The 17,172-nt window shown below is 55.1% G+C and overlaps 1 protein-coding gene across 5 annotated transcripts; it reads left to right on the top strand.

Annotated features, from left to right (window-relative positions):
• Positions 1-668: 668 nt before the first annotated feature.
• On the top strand, positions 669-15,632 carry FGFR3 (fibroblast growth factor receptor 3). 5 transcript variants are annotated; one of them, XM_080914027.1, is made up of 18 exons: positions 669-810; positions 1,157-1,362; positions 6,359-6,628; positions 6,893-6,946; positions 8,293-8,462; positions 8,542-8,665; positions 8,747-8,937; positions 10,685-10,829; positions 11,319-11,509; positions 11,862-12,007; positions 12,255-12,376; positions 12,455-12,565; positions 12,645-12,835; positions 12,945-13,067; positions 13,151-13,221; positions 13,446-13,583; positions 13,722-13,827; positions 14,003-15,632. In XM_080914027.1, exons 2-18 carry the CDS (start codon positions 1,260-1,262, stop codon positions 14,147-14,149), a joined length of 2,403 nt encoding a protein of 800 aa, XP_080770153.1. In that variant the 5' UTR covers positions 669-810; positions 1,157-1,259; the 3' UTR covers positions 14,150-15,632. The 5 variants fall into 5 exon arrangements, with proteins under 5 accessions (XP_080770153.1, XP_080770152.1, XP_080770156.1 ...); XM_080914026.1 differs by having other exon boundaries at positions 11,859-12,007; XM_080914030.1 differs by lacking the exon at positions 10,685-10,829 and adding an exon at positions 9,845-9,995.
• Positions 15,633-17,172: the final 1,540 nt, after the last annotated feature.

Raw genomic sequence — 17,172 nt, 5'->3', positions numbered from 1 at the left:
GGGCAGGGCAGGCACCCCTACTTTGTATCCCCAGTTCTTGTTATTCTGAGGCTGGGTAGTAAGTTTCTTCCAAACCTGTGTGTTCTTGGGAAAGTGTGGATATCATCCCTGAGCAGGATGCTGGGACACTGGTTGGTTTGATAAATACAGCAGCGTGTCCTCCTTTTCTAGGGTGCAATCCCTGTGTCTTCCATCGTGTAAACTCTGCTCCATCTTTCACTGAAAAGACCTCTTCACACATATTTGTCTTCCTGGAATACTGTCAGGCTCTGCACCTGAGGATTTAGCGCTCTTTGCACAGGTTTCAGCTCAGGGGTCAGTTCCCAGGGAAGACGCCCTAACACCTGGACCCTCACCGAGGTCAATCCTCTGAGTCCCTGAGCACAGCTTTATGGGAGAAACATGCTGGTCCACAGTCCTGAGCTCCGCATTGCTTCAAGGGGTCGAGTGTGCGACCCTGGCCTCGCCTGCTCCGCCCCAGCTGGGCTCCCACGCCCTCCGGGACCGCCCGGCGCCCCCGCCTGACCACGCCTCTTCAGATCCCCCGCCCCTTGGCCGCCGGGGAAGGGGCGTGTTCGGGGCGTGGCGGGAGCAGCCCCCCCCCCCCCCCCGCTGCTGCGCGCCGGGCAGCCCCAGTTCAGTGCGCTGTGGCAGCGGGGGTGGCGGGAGCAGCTGGCGCCGTGCGGTCCGCTCCGGCGGGGGGACTCACCGGTGGACGGCCGGCCACTGGGGCAGAGGAGACCCTGGAAGAGCGGGCCGAGAGCCGAAGCCGGAGCTGCGCGTGGTGAGCTGGGCTCTAGCGGCCGCCAGGTTGGTGTGAAGAATTCGGCTGGCGCTCGGAGGGGCCGGGCGGGCTCAGAAGTACACAGGGGTGCGATGGGCTGGAAGTGGAGCAGTCCGTAAGTGCGGCGAGACCCGGCAAGGCGCCGGCTTCCCGCTCTGGAAAGTTTGCGGCTACTGCCGCCGTCCTGGGAGGGCTCTGCGGCTACCAGGGAGGGAAGGAGGAGGGAGGGACCGCGGCTGGGAGGAGGCGGCCGGCGCCAGGCAGCCCGGGAGGGCTAGAAGTCGGCGGGCGGGGCGGCCGGGGGTCCGGGTTCAGGAGCGAGGCCGCGCTTCCCCGCTGCCCTCCGGAGTAACTTGTGTTCTCCTCCTGTAGTGTCCGCAGCGGCGCCCTCCCGCCGGCGCCGGAGCCGGGCGTAGGGGGTTGCAGCATGCCCGCGCGCGCCGCTTGAGGACGCCGCGGCCCCCGCTCCGGAGCCATGGTAGTCCCGGCCTGCGTGCTAGTGTTCTGCGTGGCGGTTGTGGCTGGAGCTACTTCCGAGCCTCCAGGTCCAGAGCAGCGAGTTGTGCGGAGAGCGGCAGGTAAGGACTGACCCAAGGTGTTTTTCCGGGGGCTGGCCCTGGACCACAGGGGCTTTGGCATGGGCGAACAGCCCTTGGGTGAAGAAGGGGTGTCGGGTTGAGTAGCAACACAAGGGCCAGTGTGCCCGAGTTTTGTCCCCCGCCCCACAGATCGCTGACAGCTCGGACGCGGCAGTTTTTAGAGGTGTCTGTGGGCTGAGAGCCACCATCCAAGTGCCAGGCGTCACAGGGAGCGGTGCGCCGTGGCGGTGGTCCCAGGCCGAGGCGGGTCGGGAAGGCACGCAAGCTGACTTCCCACGTTCCTATTGTTGCTTCTCGGATCTGAGAGGACGAAAAGTGCCTGCTATTGGTTCCGTCGTCCTCACGGAACAGTTCTTGTTCTGCTTCTGCTAAAGGAAGGCTGGACGTTGCGCGGTGGATAGTAGTATCTTAGCTAAAGCTCAGCTATCAGTGTCTCGCATGACAAGGTGACAGCTTCAGTGCCGCCGCTCCCCTCTTATCCTGTAGGCGGCCTGAGGGGTCGGTTACCAGGGGCGCGCACGGACCGCCCTGCAGGCCTCACGCTGGGAGATGAGGGGCGGTTGTCCCAGGATCTTGGCGCCGCCTAGATAGCCCCGCTGACCGCCAAAGTCCGATGGGACACTGAGTGCCCTCAATCGGGGCCCGAGGCCAAGCATACGAAAGGGAGCCTGGGTCCGCTCTGCGTCCCGCGGCCGCCCGGAGGTGCGACGCGCGCGGCCCCCGGCTGTGCCCGGTGGCAGCGTGGCAAAGCAGAGCAGCGGTCTGGCGGGAGGCCGCGCGAAGGGAGGCTTTCGCTCGGTAAGCTGTCGCCCCACCCGAGCTGAGGCACGAACAGCCGCTCCTTTGTACCTCGGCGGCCACAGACTGCGCATTGATGGCGGCGCTGCCTCTCGGGGAGGTGCGAGTGCGGCGGGCGCAGCGGGAGGAGGCAGATGGCGGTGTGCCCCTCCCAGCGCCCCCGCGCCCCTCTCTCCAGCGGCTGCAGCCTCTTGGAACAATGTCATTTTTTTTCTTTTTTTCTTTTTCTTTTTTTTATGAATGAAAGTGGGCCGGGAGCTTGAATGTGCGTGTCTTTCAGCGGCGTGACAGAGGCGGTCGGGAGGTCAGCGCGCGCTTTTAGCGCCTGCTAGGACTGCCTGGCTTCCCGGGCGCCGAATGGCCTGCGACGGGACCACATTAGCATGTGCATTCAGATGAAGATATTACTCCTTGCGTCGGGTGTCAGTGAGCTCGGGTAGGGACGGCGGGGCGGAGCGCACACCCTCTCTGTGCTCCAGGCAGTGACGGTGGCCTCCTGGCACGACCCTGCTGCGGGAACCGAAGCTGAGCCAGGCCGCTAGGGATCGGTGGGCTGTGCGCCCGCCCATCGCTTCTGAGTTTGAGCTGGTGAGACAGGTAGGGAATTGATAGGCCAATAAACTTAATCCGGTTCCTTAACGAGATGGGCCGGGCTGTAAAAATACAAAGACCTGGTGAAGTTTACAGAGGTCCGGGCGGGCGCTTTCCCTGCGAACATAAATTACCAAGCTGGAGCTGGGTAGGGTCAAGGGCTGTGGGGCGGGACTGGGTCCCAGACTAACCTGGCCACCCTTGGTGGGGCAAGCCCTGCTGGTGTGCTTAGAGTGGGAGAGAGTAACTCCCGTAAGGGGTCCAGAGGTTGATCCCCTAGGCCGGCTTGCAGAAGCAGGGCCTTTCACGTCCCTTGCCCCCCTTTCCCCCTCCCTCTCGCAAGGCTGGACTTTGAGCCCTGCTGGCCCTCCCGGTGGTTCATTAACCTGGGCTAATCTTAGACCCTGACGTTTTAGATCCTATGTTGAGTCTAGAATCCCCTTGTCTTCCAGGTCTCCGGTTTCACTTGGGACCCGAACCCCCCCCCCCTTTTGCAGTTGTGCCTAGAAGGAAAAGGAGTTACCCGGGGTGGGTTAGGGGGTAGATGATGTACTGGGGAGAGGTGGCCTGCCAGGTTGAGAAATTACAGAGCTGTGAACAAAGCCACTTGTGGTTGGGCCTGCCTCAGTTTGGGTACTCCCCTGGAACCTAAGTTTCCTCACCTGTCCGGCTAGAGAGGACTGGTAACAGGGTTGTTTGGGGGATTAAACCAGATAATCCCCTGTAAGCCCTCATTAGCCTGCTCAGCCTCTGGAATTTTCTTTCTTCTTTTTCCCCATTTTCCTTACTTGACTTTAAGTGTTAAAATTGGAGTGTCTCAGGGTGGGATGGTGGGGGTGGGGAGGAGGAAGAGGAGGGAGCCTTGACTTCAGGGCCCTTTGGGGCAGCCTCCTTTCTCTTGGGTTATTTTCCTCATACACCTGGTTACACACCAGCTGTGTTCATTATCAAAGCAGGTGTCACTTAGATCTGTGTCCTGGTTTTGTTCCAAAGTCCAAGTCCCTGGAGTTCTTTAGGGTGACCAACCTCAGACTAGGTCTGTTTGATGCTGGTTTTGTTACGTGTCAACAGCAGTGACCAAAACTTGGGCTATTGGGTCCTCCAGGCAGAGGATGCGGCCCCCGCTCCACCAGCTGGTCGTCGCTGGTCTCTCTACATTGTTTGATTCAAGGGGCTTTGGCATAGATGCCCCTCATGCGCACACCCGATTTTACAGGCTGTAGACAATTAACTAGGTCTTTCTGGACCTTAGATCTGCAAGTTGGGATTTGTACATTATGCCGTAGTGGAGGAAGCCGAGGCAATCTAGGAGACATTAGGCCCAGCACAACTTTATTGGGACAGTGTCCCTTAGCCTGCAGCAGTGAGCCTATGGTACCAGGTCCATGTTAGTAGCTTGTAGCAATGAGGATGGGTGCTATGGGATGCATGTAGTAGGGACAACAGAAGTACCAGTGCTTGTGTGCTGCATTTTGCTCCTTTATTGGTGGGGCCTAGGGAGTCCCTCCTGCACTCCTGGAGGCTGAAGGGAGTGGGAGTTTACCTGGCCAGTGCTCTGCTTCTACTGCCTCGGAATATGGTCTACGGTGTTGTATCGTTTCAAGCACCCGTCTTACACTGTCCTTCCCTGTCACTACCTGACTCAGGTCAGAAGTTCCTCTAAGCCCTGTGACCATAGGGTGGTTGTTGTTGGTGAATATGTTGTTGCCCAAGGCCCCCAAAGTCCAGGTGTCTGGTTTCACCTAGTTTCTAATGGACAAGGTGGATGGACAGATCAAAGTTCCGCTCTTTGAGCTGACTGAACCATTTCCCCTCGACACCCTATGCCTCCAGCCATCTGCTTCTCCAAGGGTCTGGGTTGGGAGCTGCCATGTTCTTTTCCAGTCTGTCTTTGGATTAAGTTTAAGCAAATACTTGTGTGAATGGCTTGACCTGTTGTCTTGCCCAGACCAAACTGGAACCAACTGGCTGTTGTCCTTGGGCCAAGGCCTGGACTGAGGTTATTGACCAGCCTGTTCTTGCTCTTCTGTGGAGGGAGAACTCTAGCAGCTTGTAGCACTGGGTGGTCCCCATAGGACATGGCAGCAGGATTGGAGAATTGGAACTCAGGATAGTAGGCTCCTGGCTATGGGACCTACCTAGGACAGCTTAAAGCTGTGAGGCTCTGAAGGACATGAGCTTTGTGGATATTTTGGGGATATATGGTTCCCTTTGTCAGATTCCTGGTAGATGTTGAGCCTGTAGGCTGTCTCTTAGATAGACAGAATTGGGCCTAAGGACTGGTATGGCCAGAGTGGACAGCTGGGCTTCGAATCTAGGCCATGCGTCGGTGGAATGACAAGTGACATTATAGCCAGTCCAGCTGGATCTGAGGAAGGAGGTCTGCTTAGCAGGACCACCCACTCCTGTCCTGGGCCCTGAGCCCAGCTGCCCTGTGATGGGCATTGTCGGGCCTGGCAGGGGAAGCCTGGGGGAGATAGCCCAGCTGGTGGTGTGTTCCTGAGGGAGAAGTCTTGGGCCCCCTATGAGCTGGGCAGCACCTGGTCAGGGGAGAGGTGTATTACCTGTGTCTGCCTAATGGAGGAGCTATGCTACTCCAGTTTCTTAGCCTTCAGGGTGGGTGGCTTCACTTGGTTCACACAGCCACTGACTAGAGAGAGACCTAAGAGGCTAGAATGGTGTCCTTAATGTCTGTCTCTGTTGTACCTAGCTGGCTGTTATGTGAGGTGGGTATGTAAGTTTCAAGGCATGGACTGTCCAAGGATCCCCCAGCTGGTAGAGATGCACAGGTCCCATGAATGGCCGCCCTAGTGGTGTATGCAAGCAAGGGCTGCCCACCCGTGTTCGTGAATGATACCGTGTTGTCTTCTCACTTTTCATTTATTTTCTGTTTTTGAGACTGTCTCACACCATGCTACTTTAGCCTTCTGATTGAGCCACCATACCTAGCTTTCTCTTTCCCGTTGTTAAAGTGTGTTCTCTTCCCTGGCTCTCCATCCAAACTGGTTTAGAAGCCAAGATGAGGGTTGGGTGCAAAGAGGGTTCTGAAAGGGCTCCCTATTCTTTCTCTGAGCTTTGAGCCAAAGGCCAGGGAAGGACAGCCTGTCTCCAACCTGCTTTTGTGCCTCCCGGGAGCTAAGGACTGATTGTACATTTCCAAACGGTGGAAGGATCAGAGGAAGAATGGCAACTTTTTCGTGCTGCTGGGATGAGCTCAGGGCTTTAGGCATTTTGGGCAGGTGTTAAAACTGCAGAGTTGTCCGAAACCCTTCTTGGCACTTAAAGATGGTTTGGGTATCAGGAGGGCTGTGCCTCTTCCACATTATCTCTGGAAGACAGCTTCCTCCTATAGGGCAGAGCCAGAAGCCTTAGCAGACCATTGACAGACCCGAGACACTGATTCCCACAGGGCTCTTACTAAACTAGTTTTCCACCCCTGGTTTGAACACTGTCCGGCAGGACCTCCAGGAGCACACTCCTCACTTACCTACTACAGCCTCTGCTAGAGTGTTTGCAAAGTAAAGTGCTGGGCCCCCAGCCTGCTGCTTTGGAGAACCTGTTTCACAGTTTACCATTTCCTCCACAGAGGTTCCAGGGCCTGAACCTAGACAGCAGGAGCAGGTGGTCTTTGGCAGTGGGGACACCATAGAGCTGACCTGCCATCTGCCTGGAGGTGCCCCCATAGGCCCCACTGTCTGGGCTAAGGATGGTACAGGTCTGGTGGCCTCCCACCGCATCCTGGCGGGGCTTCAGAGGCTTCAAGTGCTAAATGCCACCCCTGAGGATGCAGGGGTCTACAGCTGCCAGCAGCGGTTAACTCGGCGTGTGCTGTGCCACTTCAGTGTGCGTGTGACAGGTAAGTGCTTAGTGGGTGAAGTACAAGGTATGTTGAACAGCTGTATAGCCAGGACACTCCTGGGCAGGGTGGCTGAGAGTGTTGCTGGCTGTTGATAGACAGGAAGGGGTACCTAAGTACATGCCATCTGAATGAATGGCCTTTGAAGACAGGACCCCAAAGGGAGGGGGCAGTGGGTCCTAAAGGCAGTGGACCTCAGATATGGGAAGCAGCAGGTCTTTGGATATAGGGGTATCACAGAAAACCCCCGCTTGTGACTTGCAGATGCTCCATCCTCAGGAGATGATGAAGATGGTGAGGACATGGCTGAAGACACAGGTGAGATTAGAGCTGGCCGAGGCTGGGATGCCTCTCTGGTAGTTAGAGGAGCACTGCTATAGGTGGGTAGACCAGGAGGCAGGGCTGGTCTGCAGGGACTTTAGATTTGACTCTAGTGGGAAGGGGCATCACAGGTGTGAGGATAGCCAGGCATGGAGCTCAGATGGTTGCTGGGAAATACGTGGATCCAGGGATTAAGGGCATTAGTGGTTGCTGGTTCAGGCCTGCAGGCGGGGACAGAGGCTGTGCCATGCTAAGGTGTACATTGTATGTGTGTGTGGCTATAACTTGGGAGACTAGGCTTTATGGGCTGAGTACTTGGACCATTTGGAGACTTCTGGGGACGTGTGGACAAGGTGTTGAGAGGAATCAAACAGAATTAATGGGAAAACAGGAATGAGTCTCTGTCGGGGCAAGGAGAGTGGGGTACAGGGGCCTGCATGAGATTTTAGGGTGGAATCTACACAGGAATCTAGCCTGACAACCAATAGAGGCTCCTGTCCTGAGGAGTTGTTTGGCTTCTCATTCCCCTTTTCCCTTTGGCTACTAGAAGGTTGCTCAGAGCAAAATTTCTAACCCAGGTATCCACTCCCCCCTCCCCTGCACCAGCCACGTTACCAGTGGCCTTGCTCCGAGTTTGTGTCTGCTTCTGCCCTCCTGCCCTCCCCAGGCTGTATTTAGTGCTTAGACCCGGCATGGGTTTGGGCTCTCAGGTGATGAAAGGGTCACTTGCGGACCCTGCTGGTAGTGGGCAGCATTAAGTCACTGCAGTCTCTGAGTGTGCCAAGCCTACTGGCTATCCTGGGAGCCTGGGAGGGCAGCTCAGCCTAGAGAGGCCTCTCACCAGCATATGCAGACTGTTTTCTCTTCCCCTGAGCAGTGTCTCCTCCACCTACAGATGCACGGTGCCCTGCCTCCCTATTCTGTCTGCCCCTCAGCTGCTTCAGGAGTCCCAGCAGGGTGGCTGTCTCCACCCAGCCCAGAGGAATCAGAGTACTCAGTGTGGGGAAGCAGGACCTGAAAGGCCAGGCCCTGAGTACTGCAGAGGCTGACTAGGGTTTTGAGGACTGGTGGGATGACCTCGGCTAGCTGCCTCTAGGATCTGCATCCTACTGGAATCTACCTTCTGGGGACCTCCCACTGTGGGCCTGCACCAAAGGGCGAGGAGAAGATACATTCAAGTCTGAGAGTAGGGCAATTGTACAAGCAGTGTCGAGGCTCAGGGAGCCCGTTCAGGGAGAGCAAAGGATTCTCGATACAGAAGGGGAAACAGGATAGAGGGTGAGCAGGCAGGGAAAGTTCTGGAAGGCACTGATCTCAGCTGTTATGGGCACTTGTGCCATCAGGGGCTCCTTACTGGACTCGACCAGAGCGTATGGATAAGAAACTGCTGGCAGTTCCAGCTGCAAACACTGTACGCTTCCGCTGCCCAGCTGCGGGCAACCCTACCCCCTCCATCTCCTGGCTGAAGAATGGCAAAGAATTCCGAGGGGAGCATCGGATTGGGGGCATCAAGGTGGGTCTGGGAAAGGGACCTGGAGGGAGCCAGGAGACAAGGGATAGCCTGCATCTACTCACGGACTAACTACTTGCAGCTTCGGCACCAGCAGTGGAGCTTGGTCATGGAAAGCGTGGTGCCCTCTGATCGTGGCAACTATACCTGCGTGGTTGAGAACAAGTTTGGCAGCATCCGGCAGACATACACCCTGGATGTGCTGGGTGAGGGCCAGGCCGGGTGGCTAAGGCAGGGCACCCCTGGGCCCCTTAGCTCACTGCCCCTGACCTGACTGCCTCTTGCAGAGCGCTCTCCACACCGGCCCATCCTGCAGGCTGGGCTGCCGGCGAACCAGACAGCCATTCTGGGCAGTGACGTGGAGTTCCACTGCAAAGTGTACAGCGATGCACAGCCACACATCCAGTGGCTGAAGCATGTGGAGGTGAACGGCAGCAAGGTGGGCCCTGATGGCACACCCTACGTCACTGTACTCAAGGTAGGCTCTACTGCCAGCTGGTGGCTGGGTGCGTGGGTGGTTCAGCTGGGGCTGCCCTGGCCTTGGTCCATACATCTCTTTTGGCTGAGGGATATGTTGGGATTTACCCAGGTGTTGGAGCTTCAGAGAAGGGGCAGCTTAGTCCCAGTGCATGTCACCTGCTCTGAGCTCTAGGCAGGCTCTCTGTTACTTGTGCCCTGCTATGGAACTTGGCTCCAAGGGCTGAGCCTGCAGAAGCCTTGTCTTGGGTGACAGTTATGGTGGCCCAGGGCAGGAGGATGACTGCTGAGTTAGAACCCTCTGGATCCCCATGGGACTAGCTAGATGCTCTCCAGCTGGCCTGGATTGGCTGGTGTCATCTGCTTGCATAACACTGGCTCTGTCCTGCCCTCCTTCTGACTGTACCCGAGTCAGGACTTTGTGACACTGGAAGCCCAGAAAAACAGCTGTTGAGAGACAAGGAGGTCTGATTGGGGGGAGGGGAACAGGCATTAGTTGGGACAGGAATCCTGGCTGCTGAGAAAGGCCACTGGGGGTCCTGTCCAATGTGCCTCTCACCATGGGTGTGGATGTTTGTAAGAATAAGCTGGTTGCCCTAAAATGACCCCTTGGGATTTAGAGGCTGTGAGTTACAGGTTTTCTCTTTCTCTTCCCCCTCCCCCTCCTTGGTTCTCTGTATATGCGTGTATGTAAGCATGTATGTGTACCTGTGGTGACAGACATGGAGAGGTCTCTGTCTGAGACCACGCCCACCACTGCCATGATGTGCCTCCTCTCCAGGCAGCTTTCCAGGTGTTGCTGCCCAGCCCCTAGCCCATCTTTGGGGATCTCCCTTACCCTGCCTCATCCTCACATCCTTCTGGAGCTGGCTCGGGGTGTGCCTGAGCCCAGTCTCTTGTCCCCGCAGTCCTGGATCAGTGAGAATGTGGAGGCAGACGCACGCCTCCGCCTGGCCAATGTGTCGGAGCGGGACGGGGGCGAGTACCTCTGTCGAGCCACCAATTTCATAGGCGTGGCTGAGAAGGCCTTTTGGCTGCGTGTTCACAGGCCCCAAGCAGGTAACGACTCTGTCCCATGCCTGCCTGGCACGCTGAGCTCCAGCTCCAATGCCCCAGCCATGCATCTGCCTGCATGCCCTGCACGACTTGTCCTGCTTGACACTGCCTGTGGCTCGAACTCTACTTGTGATACCTCAACAACACTGGTAGCCCCCAGTTACCATTGACTGATCATCTGCTTCAAAGTCCCCTTCCCCAAGGCCTGTGCTGTCCTCTTGCACCCCCGCCCCCCCCCCACTTGGCATATTTAGAAAATCCTCAGAGCCTGTTAGGGGCCACATTCTGCGCTGTGTGTAAGCACTGACCTTACACCCATCCCTGGCTGGCTGATGCCTTCTGGCTTCCAATCATACATCTGTCTGCTCATCTTTTTGTCTGCATTTCTCCTATTTCTGCACTAACTCCGCATGCTGCCTTTGTGTGGCACTGTGCTGCCCACCTGCCTGTTGCTCACCTTGGGACAGAGGACTCACCACTGGTGGAGGGACTGGCTTCAGGCTCAGTGCCTCAGTGCAGGAGGCAGAGGGCCCTGGGCCTCCGTGGCTGTGGCAGGGCCATGGTGGTGGCCAAGGTTGTGGTGGTGGCGGCGTTTTCCTTGCAGCCTGGCTGGATCATCTCCATGTGGACTGCTGTGGCACCCAAAGGGAGGTGTTGGCACTCGCCTATCGCGCTCTGTTCTCTCTTTGTAGACCGCAGGCGCTAACACCACCGACAAGGAGCTAGAGGTTCTGTCCTTGCACAATGTCACCTTTGAGGACGCGGGGGAGTACACCTGCCTGGCGGGCAATTCTATCGGGTTTTCCCATCACTCTGCGTGGCTGGTGGTGCTGCCAGGTACTGGCTTCTGCTGCTGCTCACGCTGCACCTGTCCTCTTAGGGTGCTGTCTCAGAACATGCCAAAGCTGCCAGGGACGGCAGGGGGCCCCTTATGGCTTATTGCTGCCCATCCTGCGAAATTCACCAGGCCTTGTGCTTGGTATGGAAACATGATGAACCTGCCCCATCTTGGTCCTGCAAGGGCCTATTCATTCTCTAGCAGGGCTCCCTCCAGTCCTGATCTGAGGCTCTGGCATTTCCTGGGTGCCTGGGTATCGGTGTGGGTGCTTCTGGCTCTGCTGGGCTTCTCTCCTGGGTTTCTCTCCTGGGTGTGGTCCCTGCTGACTCTCAGATGTTTTTTGACTACACTATAAGGTGAGTGGAGGGGCCTGAGCCCCTCCTCTCCCAGTATCCCAGGTCCCTTCCCTCCCCCACTGGGGCCTGTGGTTCCGGCAGGGGGAAAGTTTGAAAAGGCTGGATGAGGCTCCAAAATTTGTGTCTTTGCAGCTGAGGAGGAGCTGATGGAAGCTGATGAGGCTGGCAGCGTGTACGCAGGTGTCCTCAGCTACGGGGTGGGCTTCTTCCTCTTCATCCTGGTGGTGGCTGCAGTGACGCTCTGCCGCCTGCGCAGTCCCCCAAAGAAGGGCCTGGGCTCGCCCACCGTGCACAAGGTCTCTCGCTTCCCGCTTAAGCGACAGGTAACAGAAAGTAGATACCAGGTTCTGAGCTCCCTGTCCTGTCTTGAGTCTCCTAGAGTCCCAGCAGGCTGGGGCCTGCCCAGGACATACTTCTCTGTGGTTGGGTGGGGTGATACCTCCTTATCTCTGATCTCTATGTGGAGTTCGGGTTACTCTGAGGGGCAAAACATTTTTAGTAGTATTCAGTCACCACTGTACACTGTACAGAAGTCAGAGCAGCTAACCGTTTACTAGGCCTCACACCTTGCCTCATAGACTTGACTTTGCCATCTTGGAGGCTCCACCACCCTACCCCTTTTCCAATGTCCAGCCCACATTGTGTGGTACCAACCTGTCCTGATGACCCAAGCAGGTATCCTTGGAATCTAACTCCTCTATGAACTCCAACACACCTCTCGTCCGGATTGCCCGGCTGTCTTCAGGAGAAGGTCCTGTTCTGGCCAATGTTTCTGAACTTGAGCTGCCTGCTGACCCGAAGTGGGAGCTATCCAGGACCCGGTCAGTGGTGGTGAGGGACACAATATGTACTTGGTGGGGTTTAGTTTATACCTGGTGGGGGTTCTGTGGTTGGGGGCTAAGTGGCTACCAGGCAGGGCCCTGTTGGATATTCCTGAGATATTCCAGGGTGAGGTTTGAGGGGCCATTCTTTGTCCCCTAGGGCTTCTGAGATACAGTGGTACATGTATGATCTATGAGGTTTGAGGGGTGCTAGTCACACACTCACTGCCTCTGTCTCCATGGGCAGGCTGACACTTGGTAAGCCTCTTGGAGAAGGCTGCTTTGGACAGGTTGTCATGGCAGAAGCTATTGGCATTGACAAGGACCGCACTGCCAAACCTGTCACCGTGGCTGTGAAGATGCTGAAAGGTGAGGAGGGAGGGAAGTCGAGAGGGACATTTGAGGGCTATGGGGCTACATCAGCTAACACTTGTATTGCCGGCACAGATGACGCCACTGACAAGGACCTGTCGGACCTGGTATCTGAGATGGAGATGATGAAAATGATCGGCAAGCACAAGAACATCATTAACCTGTTGGGGGCCTGCACACAGGGTGGTAGGTCAGGTGTAGGTGGGCATGCTGGTGGATGGGGCTCTTGAGTCTCACAGCATCTCTAAGGTGCCTGTGCTTCTAGGGCCCCTGTATGTGCTGGTGGAGTATGCAGCCAAGGGCAACCTACGAGAGTTCCTTCGGGCGCGGAGGCCTCCAGGCATGGACTACTCCTTTGATGCCTGCAGGCTGCCAGAGGAGCAGCTTACCTGCAAGGATCTAGTGTCCTGTGCCTACCAGGTGGCACGGGGCATGGAATACTTGGCTTCCCAGAAGGTGGGCAGAGGCAGGGCCCAGTGGGAGCTCACTGAAGGGAAGAATGGGCGACAGGCTTGCCTGAGCTGGGGAGTAGTCAGCTTAGCCCAGGTTCCTTTTGTCTCCTCAGTGTATTCACAGAGACTTGGCTGCCAGAAACGTCCTGGTGACTGAGGACAACGTGATGAAGATTGCAGACTTTGGCCTGGCCCGAGATGTGCACAACTTGGATTACTACAAGAAGACCACAAATGTGAGCTCTGGTCCTGTGTGGTTGGGGTGTAGGGCCCCACCAGGATGCCCTACCCGAGAGCCAACACTTCTCCCTCTGCCCAGGGCCGGCTACCTGTGAAGTGGATGGCACCAGAGGCCCTTTTTGACCGAGTCTACACCCACCAGAGTGATGTGTATGTGTCCCTGTGTAGGATGGGGGTAGGGAGATCTGAAGACAGACGAGGCACGAGTTGCACTTTTGCAGTCTTCAGGGTCCTGGTCCCCTCATTGGGCCACCAGCACAGCCCTGGCTTCTTATCCTGGTGCCCAAATTTGCCCATTGGTGGTATGTCCTGGTGCAGGGCTGCTGCAGTAATGCACCAGGAGTAACAGGCCTTTTGTCCTCACTCCCTGGCAGCTGGTCCTTTGGTGTCCTCCTCTGGGAGATCTTTACGCTGGGGGGCTCACCGTATCCCGGCATCCCAGTGGAAGAGCTTTTCAAGCTGTTGAAAGAGGGCCACCGAATGGACAAGCCAGCCAATTGCACACATGACCTGTGAGCATTGCTCATTCCTCTACTCCATCCCTGGGGTGGCAGGATTCCTACCACTTGGGATGTGTAGGGGACTGGTGGCTGGGGTGAGGGGGGATGGGCAACAGTCCAGGGACCTATAGTTAGTTGTACTTGCCACAGGTACATGATCATGCGGGAATGTTGGCATGCAGTGCCTTCCCAGAGGCCCACCTTCAAGCAGCTGGTAGAGGATTTAGACCGCATCCTCACTGTGACATCAACTGACGTAAGTGCCACTTAGTCCTGCCTACTCTTTGGCTGCCTTGCTTACTGTGGGTGTTTATTCTTGGAGCTCTAGTGGAGGTAATGGCCTTTAGGGGGCATAGCCTGAACATAGATGGTGTGGGATAGAAGGGGTTGCATGCTAAGGGACAGTCCTGATAACTTTGTCCAACAAACAGGAGTACTTGGACCTCTCGGTGCCATTTGAACAGTACTCGCCAGGTGGCCAGGATACTCCTAGCTCCAGCTCATCCGGGGATGACTCTGTGTTCACCCATGACCTGCTACCCCCAGGCCCACCCAGTAATGGGGGACCTCGGACGTGAAGGGCCAACAGTCCCACAGACCAAGCCCCAGCTAATGTTTACGCGGACCCTAGCCCGCCCTGCTACTGCTGGTGTACAGTGGACCCTAGCCAGCCCAGTGCAACGGGCCAACAACAGACAAGACTTCCTGCATGTTTATCCTTGGCTCCTGGGTGTAGAGGCCCCTTGGGAACATGCACTGCTGTATAGTGATCTCCTGACTGGCCAGGGCCAGGAGCACCAAATGAGAATGTAAGAATCCCACCCTGTGCAACCCCGGGGTTCTGGCTCCCTCATTCCCCACTGCTACCTTACAGGGACCATTGTAGAAAGGCTAGACTCCATGTCCAGAGTGGGCCTTGGTCTTTTGGTGCCCAAAGCTGAGCCTGCAGGGAGGCTCTGCTCTTACGTGGCAAGTCTCTCCTACGTGGCACCTTATGCCTGGGGGTGAGTCATAGCGACACCTCCAGGCTGCCTGCTTCCTGTCCCTCAGAGACAAATTACGGGTACCGGAAGGGGGGGGCTATAACTTCTATCAGAAAGGTTTATTCCAGAGGAAAATGTACATTTATATAAATAGATGTTGTGTATGATATATATATATATATATATATATATATATACATACATATATATATAAGAATATCTATATGAAAAAAGGCAAAGCTGAGGCCCAAGGGAGCAAGATACTCCATGGGGCTCACTAGTAAAATGGCAAGGGCAGGTGGAGAAGCAAGGGTCTTTTCTGCCACTGCAGTGTATTTGTACCTGTATATTTGTAAAGTTATTTATCAACCCTCAAGCTCCAATCCTCGACTCCAGGTTTATAGCATTTAGTCCCAGGATATTGCAGAAATTTTAAGTTGTAACTTATTAACAGCAGAAGAGATTTATGCTGAATTTAGGGAGTTGCTGAGAATGTGCGTCCAGCCTCCGCCAAAGTTGGATGCGGCTCTTCGGAGCTTCAGTGGCTCTCCTACTTAGAGGTGGCTCCAGTGAGCTTTTTTTTTTTTTTTTTTTGTTTCCTTTGGCCCACTTTTGTGGGGGATTAGATTTATATAGGAATTTTCTTTAGGAGATTTAAAAAAATTTCAAGGTGAACTGGTATTTTTCATACAGATTATTCTAATCACTATGTATTCCAGGCAGGAGCCTGTGCCCAGGGAGGGGCTGGCCCTGGAAGAAGGTTCAGATGTTAATAGATATCTGTTACAAGTTTATCTATCTATCTATAATTTATTGAGTTTTTACAAGTTGTTTTGCTGTAGGCTTAACACTTCCTATGCAGTGATTCTAGACTTTCATAGCCTAGACTGCTACCTTTCAAAGCTTGGGAGAGAGTGATGAATGCAATTTTGTTACTTTTTGTACTGTTACTGGGCCCTAGGCTTGGGTGGCTGTCCCTTGCCTGTCAGCCAACAGGGTCAGGACAGTGACTCAGGGTGACTTTCTTGGGGGCCTAGCATATGGTTTGTCAGCCCACACTGGCAGATGTGGTTTTGTTAACACAGCCAACTTACTTTCCAAAAAATAAAGAGATATAAAAAAAGAACTGGTTCTGATTTCCATGAGTGCCTTGCTTTCTGTCTGAGACCTGTACAGCTGTTGCCTGTAAGGACAGGTTCTGAGGTATGTTCCCAGGGGAGGAGGGAGAACAGCACCCAGGGATTCACCAGCTGCTGGCTGGTCCTTAGAAGAGACTGATCCCAGGCTCCAAGAGCCTGTTTGCTTTTCCTTCTTTTAGGGTAAGGACAGCTGGACTTGGGGGTTCCTTCCTGTGACCCAAAGTGGCAGGCTGGTCAGGGTTACCAGAGTCTAGAGGTGCCAAGCACAGGATGCAAGGAAGTTGCGTCCATTGGAGGGGACCATGGATATGTATGTGAAGGAAGTGTTCTGGTCTCTTCAGTCTCCTGGTTGTCCTGATGGGAGGGTATGGGTATCTCATGAGGACAGAGGGTGCTTAATTTGAAAATCCTCTGGGGGAAAGGCAGGTAGCTAAACCCCTGGTTTAAGCAATCTACACTAGGTCAAGCCATGGTATAGGCAATCTCTGAGTTTAAGGCAAAGCTGGTCTACATAATAAGTTCTATTTCCATGTAGAGAGAACTTAATGTTTCCTTCCTACACCTTGGGAGAATGAATTTTCTCCCTGGTTCCACCCCTTGCTAGGATCAGGTCCACCTTCTAGGTGAGGGGATTTTTCTAAGTCAAGATGAACTAGAGTCTTAGTTCTAGACTGAAATAGGAGCTTGAGGATTCAGGGAGGTACTGGGCTTTAGGGGAAACCATAGGCCTTGGCTCTCTGTTGGTTACCCACAGCAACTTGAGGGGCACCAAACAGTTTCAGGGACTCAGAGCCACACAGACACATGATAGTGACTAGGCAGAAGGCATCTAAAGGATCTGACTAAAGCCTGCAGAACAGCATGTGTGCATATATGAGCACGTATGCAAGTATGTGCAGGGGCGTGACACCAGGAGGATGCATTCTTATTCCTAGAGAGCTGTCAGCCTGTAGCGCCCTCTAGTGCCAGGCTGAGCAGTTTTGTATGGTAACCTGGAGGCTCTTCAAATCCAGGGCTCTAGCACCAAGGGGTTGGTCCACGGGGACAAGAGTGGGCCTGAGAGGCAGGGGCCATAGGTCGGGCTGCTGCACCACCAGGGTTTCCTGGGTGGCCACTGACCAGTGAGAATATAATATCTGTGGCTTTGTGTCACCAAACACTGGATTTGTACTTAAATCTCCCAAGACCGACCTAAGTCAATTTCTGTGTCTAGTTTCCTGTGGAGGAATCTATTCCACTGCCTTGCCTTTTGAACATGTGTAGTAATGATGGTGAATGGTTTCCTGGCTTTGGTTTGCACCAGGAAGAAGCTGGATCCTAGGACGCTCCTTACTGCCATTGGCCTGTGGCTGGTCATCCTGGGTTGGGGTAGTTCCTAGTGTTCTGAGGACCAGCATTGAGAATTATCTTCTGAGTTGGAGAGATGACTCGGTGATTTACTTAGAGTACTCGCTGCTCTTGCAGAGGACCTGGGTCTTA

This window comes from Micromys minutus (assembly GCF_963924665.1).
Source record: "Micromys minutus genome assembly, chromosome: 1".
In the NCBI taxonomy this organism is placed as follows: domain Eukaryota; kingdom Metazoa; phylum Chordata; class Mammalia; order Rodentia; family Muridae; genus Micromys; species Micromys minutus.
This window is presented reverse-complemented; position numbering and strand designations above follow the sequence as displayed.

Bases quoted from the DNA above. Each gene is read 5' to 3' on its own strand.
- FGFR3 (XM_080914029.1), top strand. From the start codon at position 1,260: ATGGTAGTCCCGGCCTGCGTGCTAGTGTTCTGCGTGGCGGTTGTGGCT. The intron at 6,947-8,292 runs GTGAGATTAGAG...TTGTGCCATCAG, and splicing joins GGACATGGCTGAAGACACAG to GGGCTCCTTACTGGACTCGA. The intron at 12,008-12,254 runs GTCAGTGGTGGT...CTCCATGGGCAG, and splicing joins TGGGAGCTATCCAGGACCCG to GCTGACACTTGGTAAGCCTC.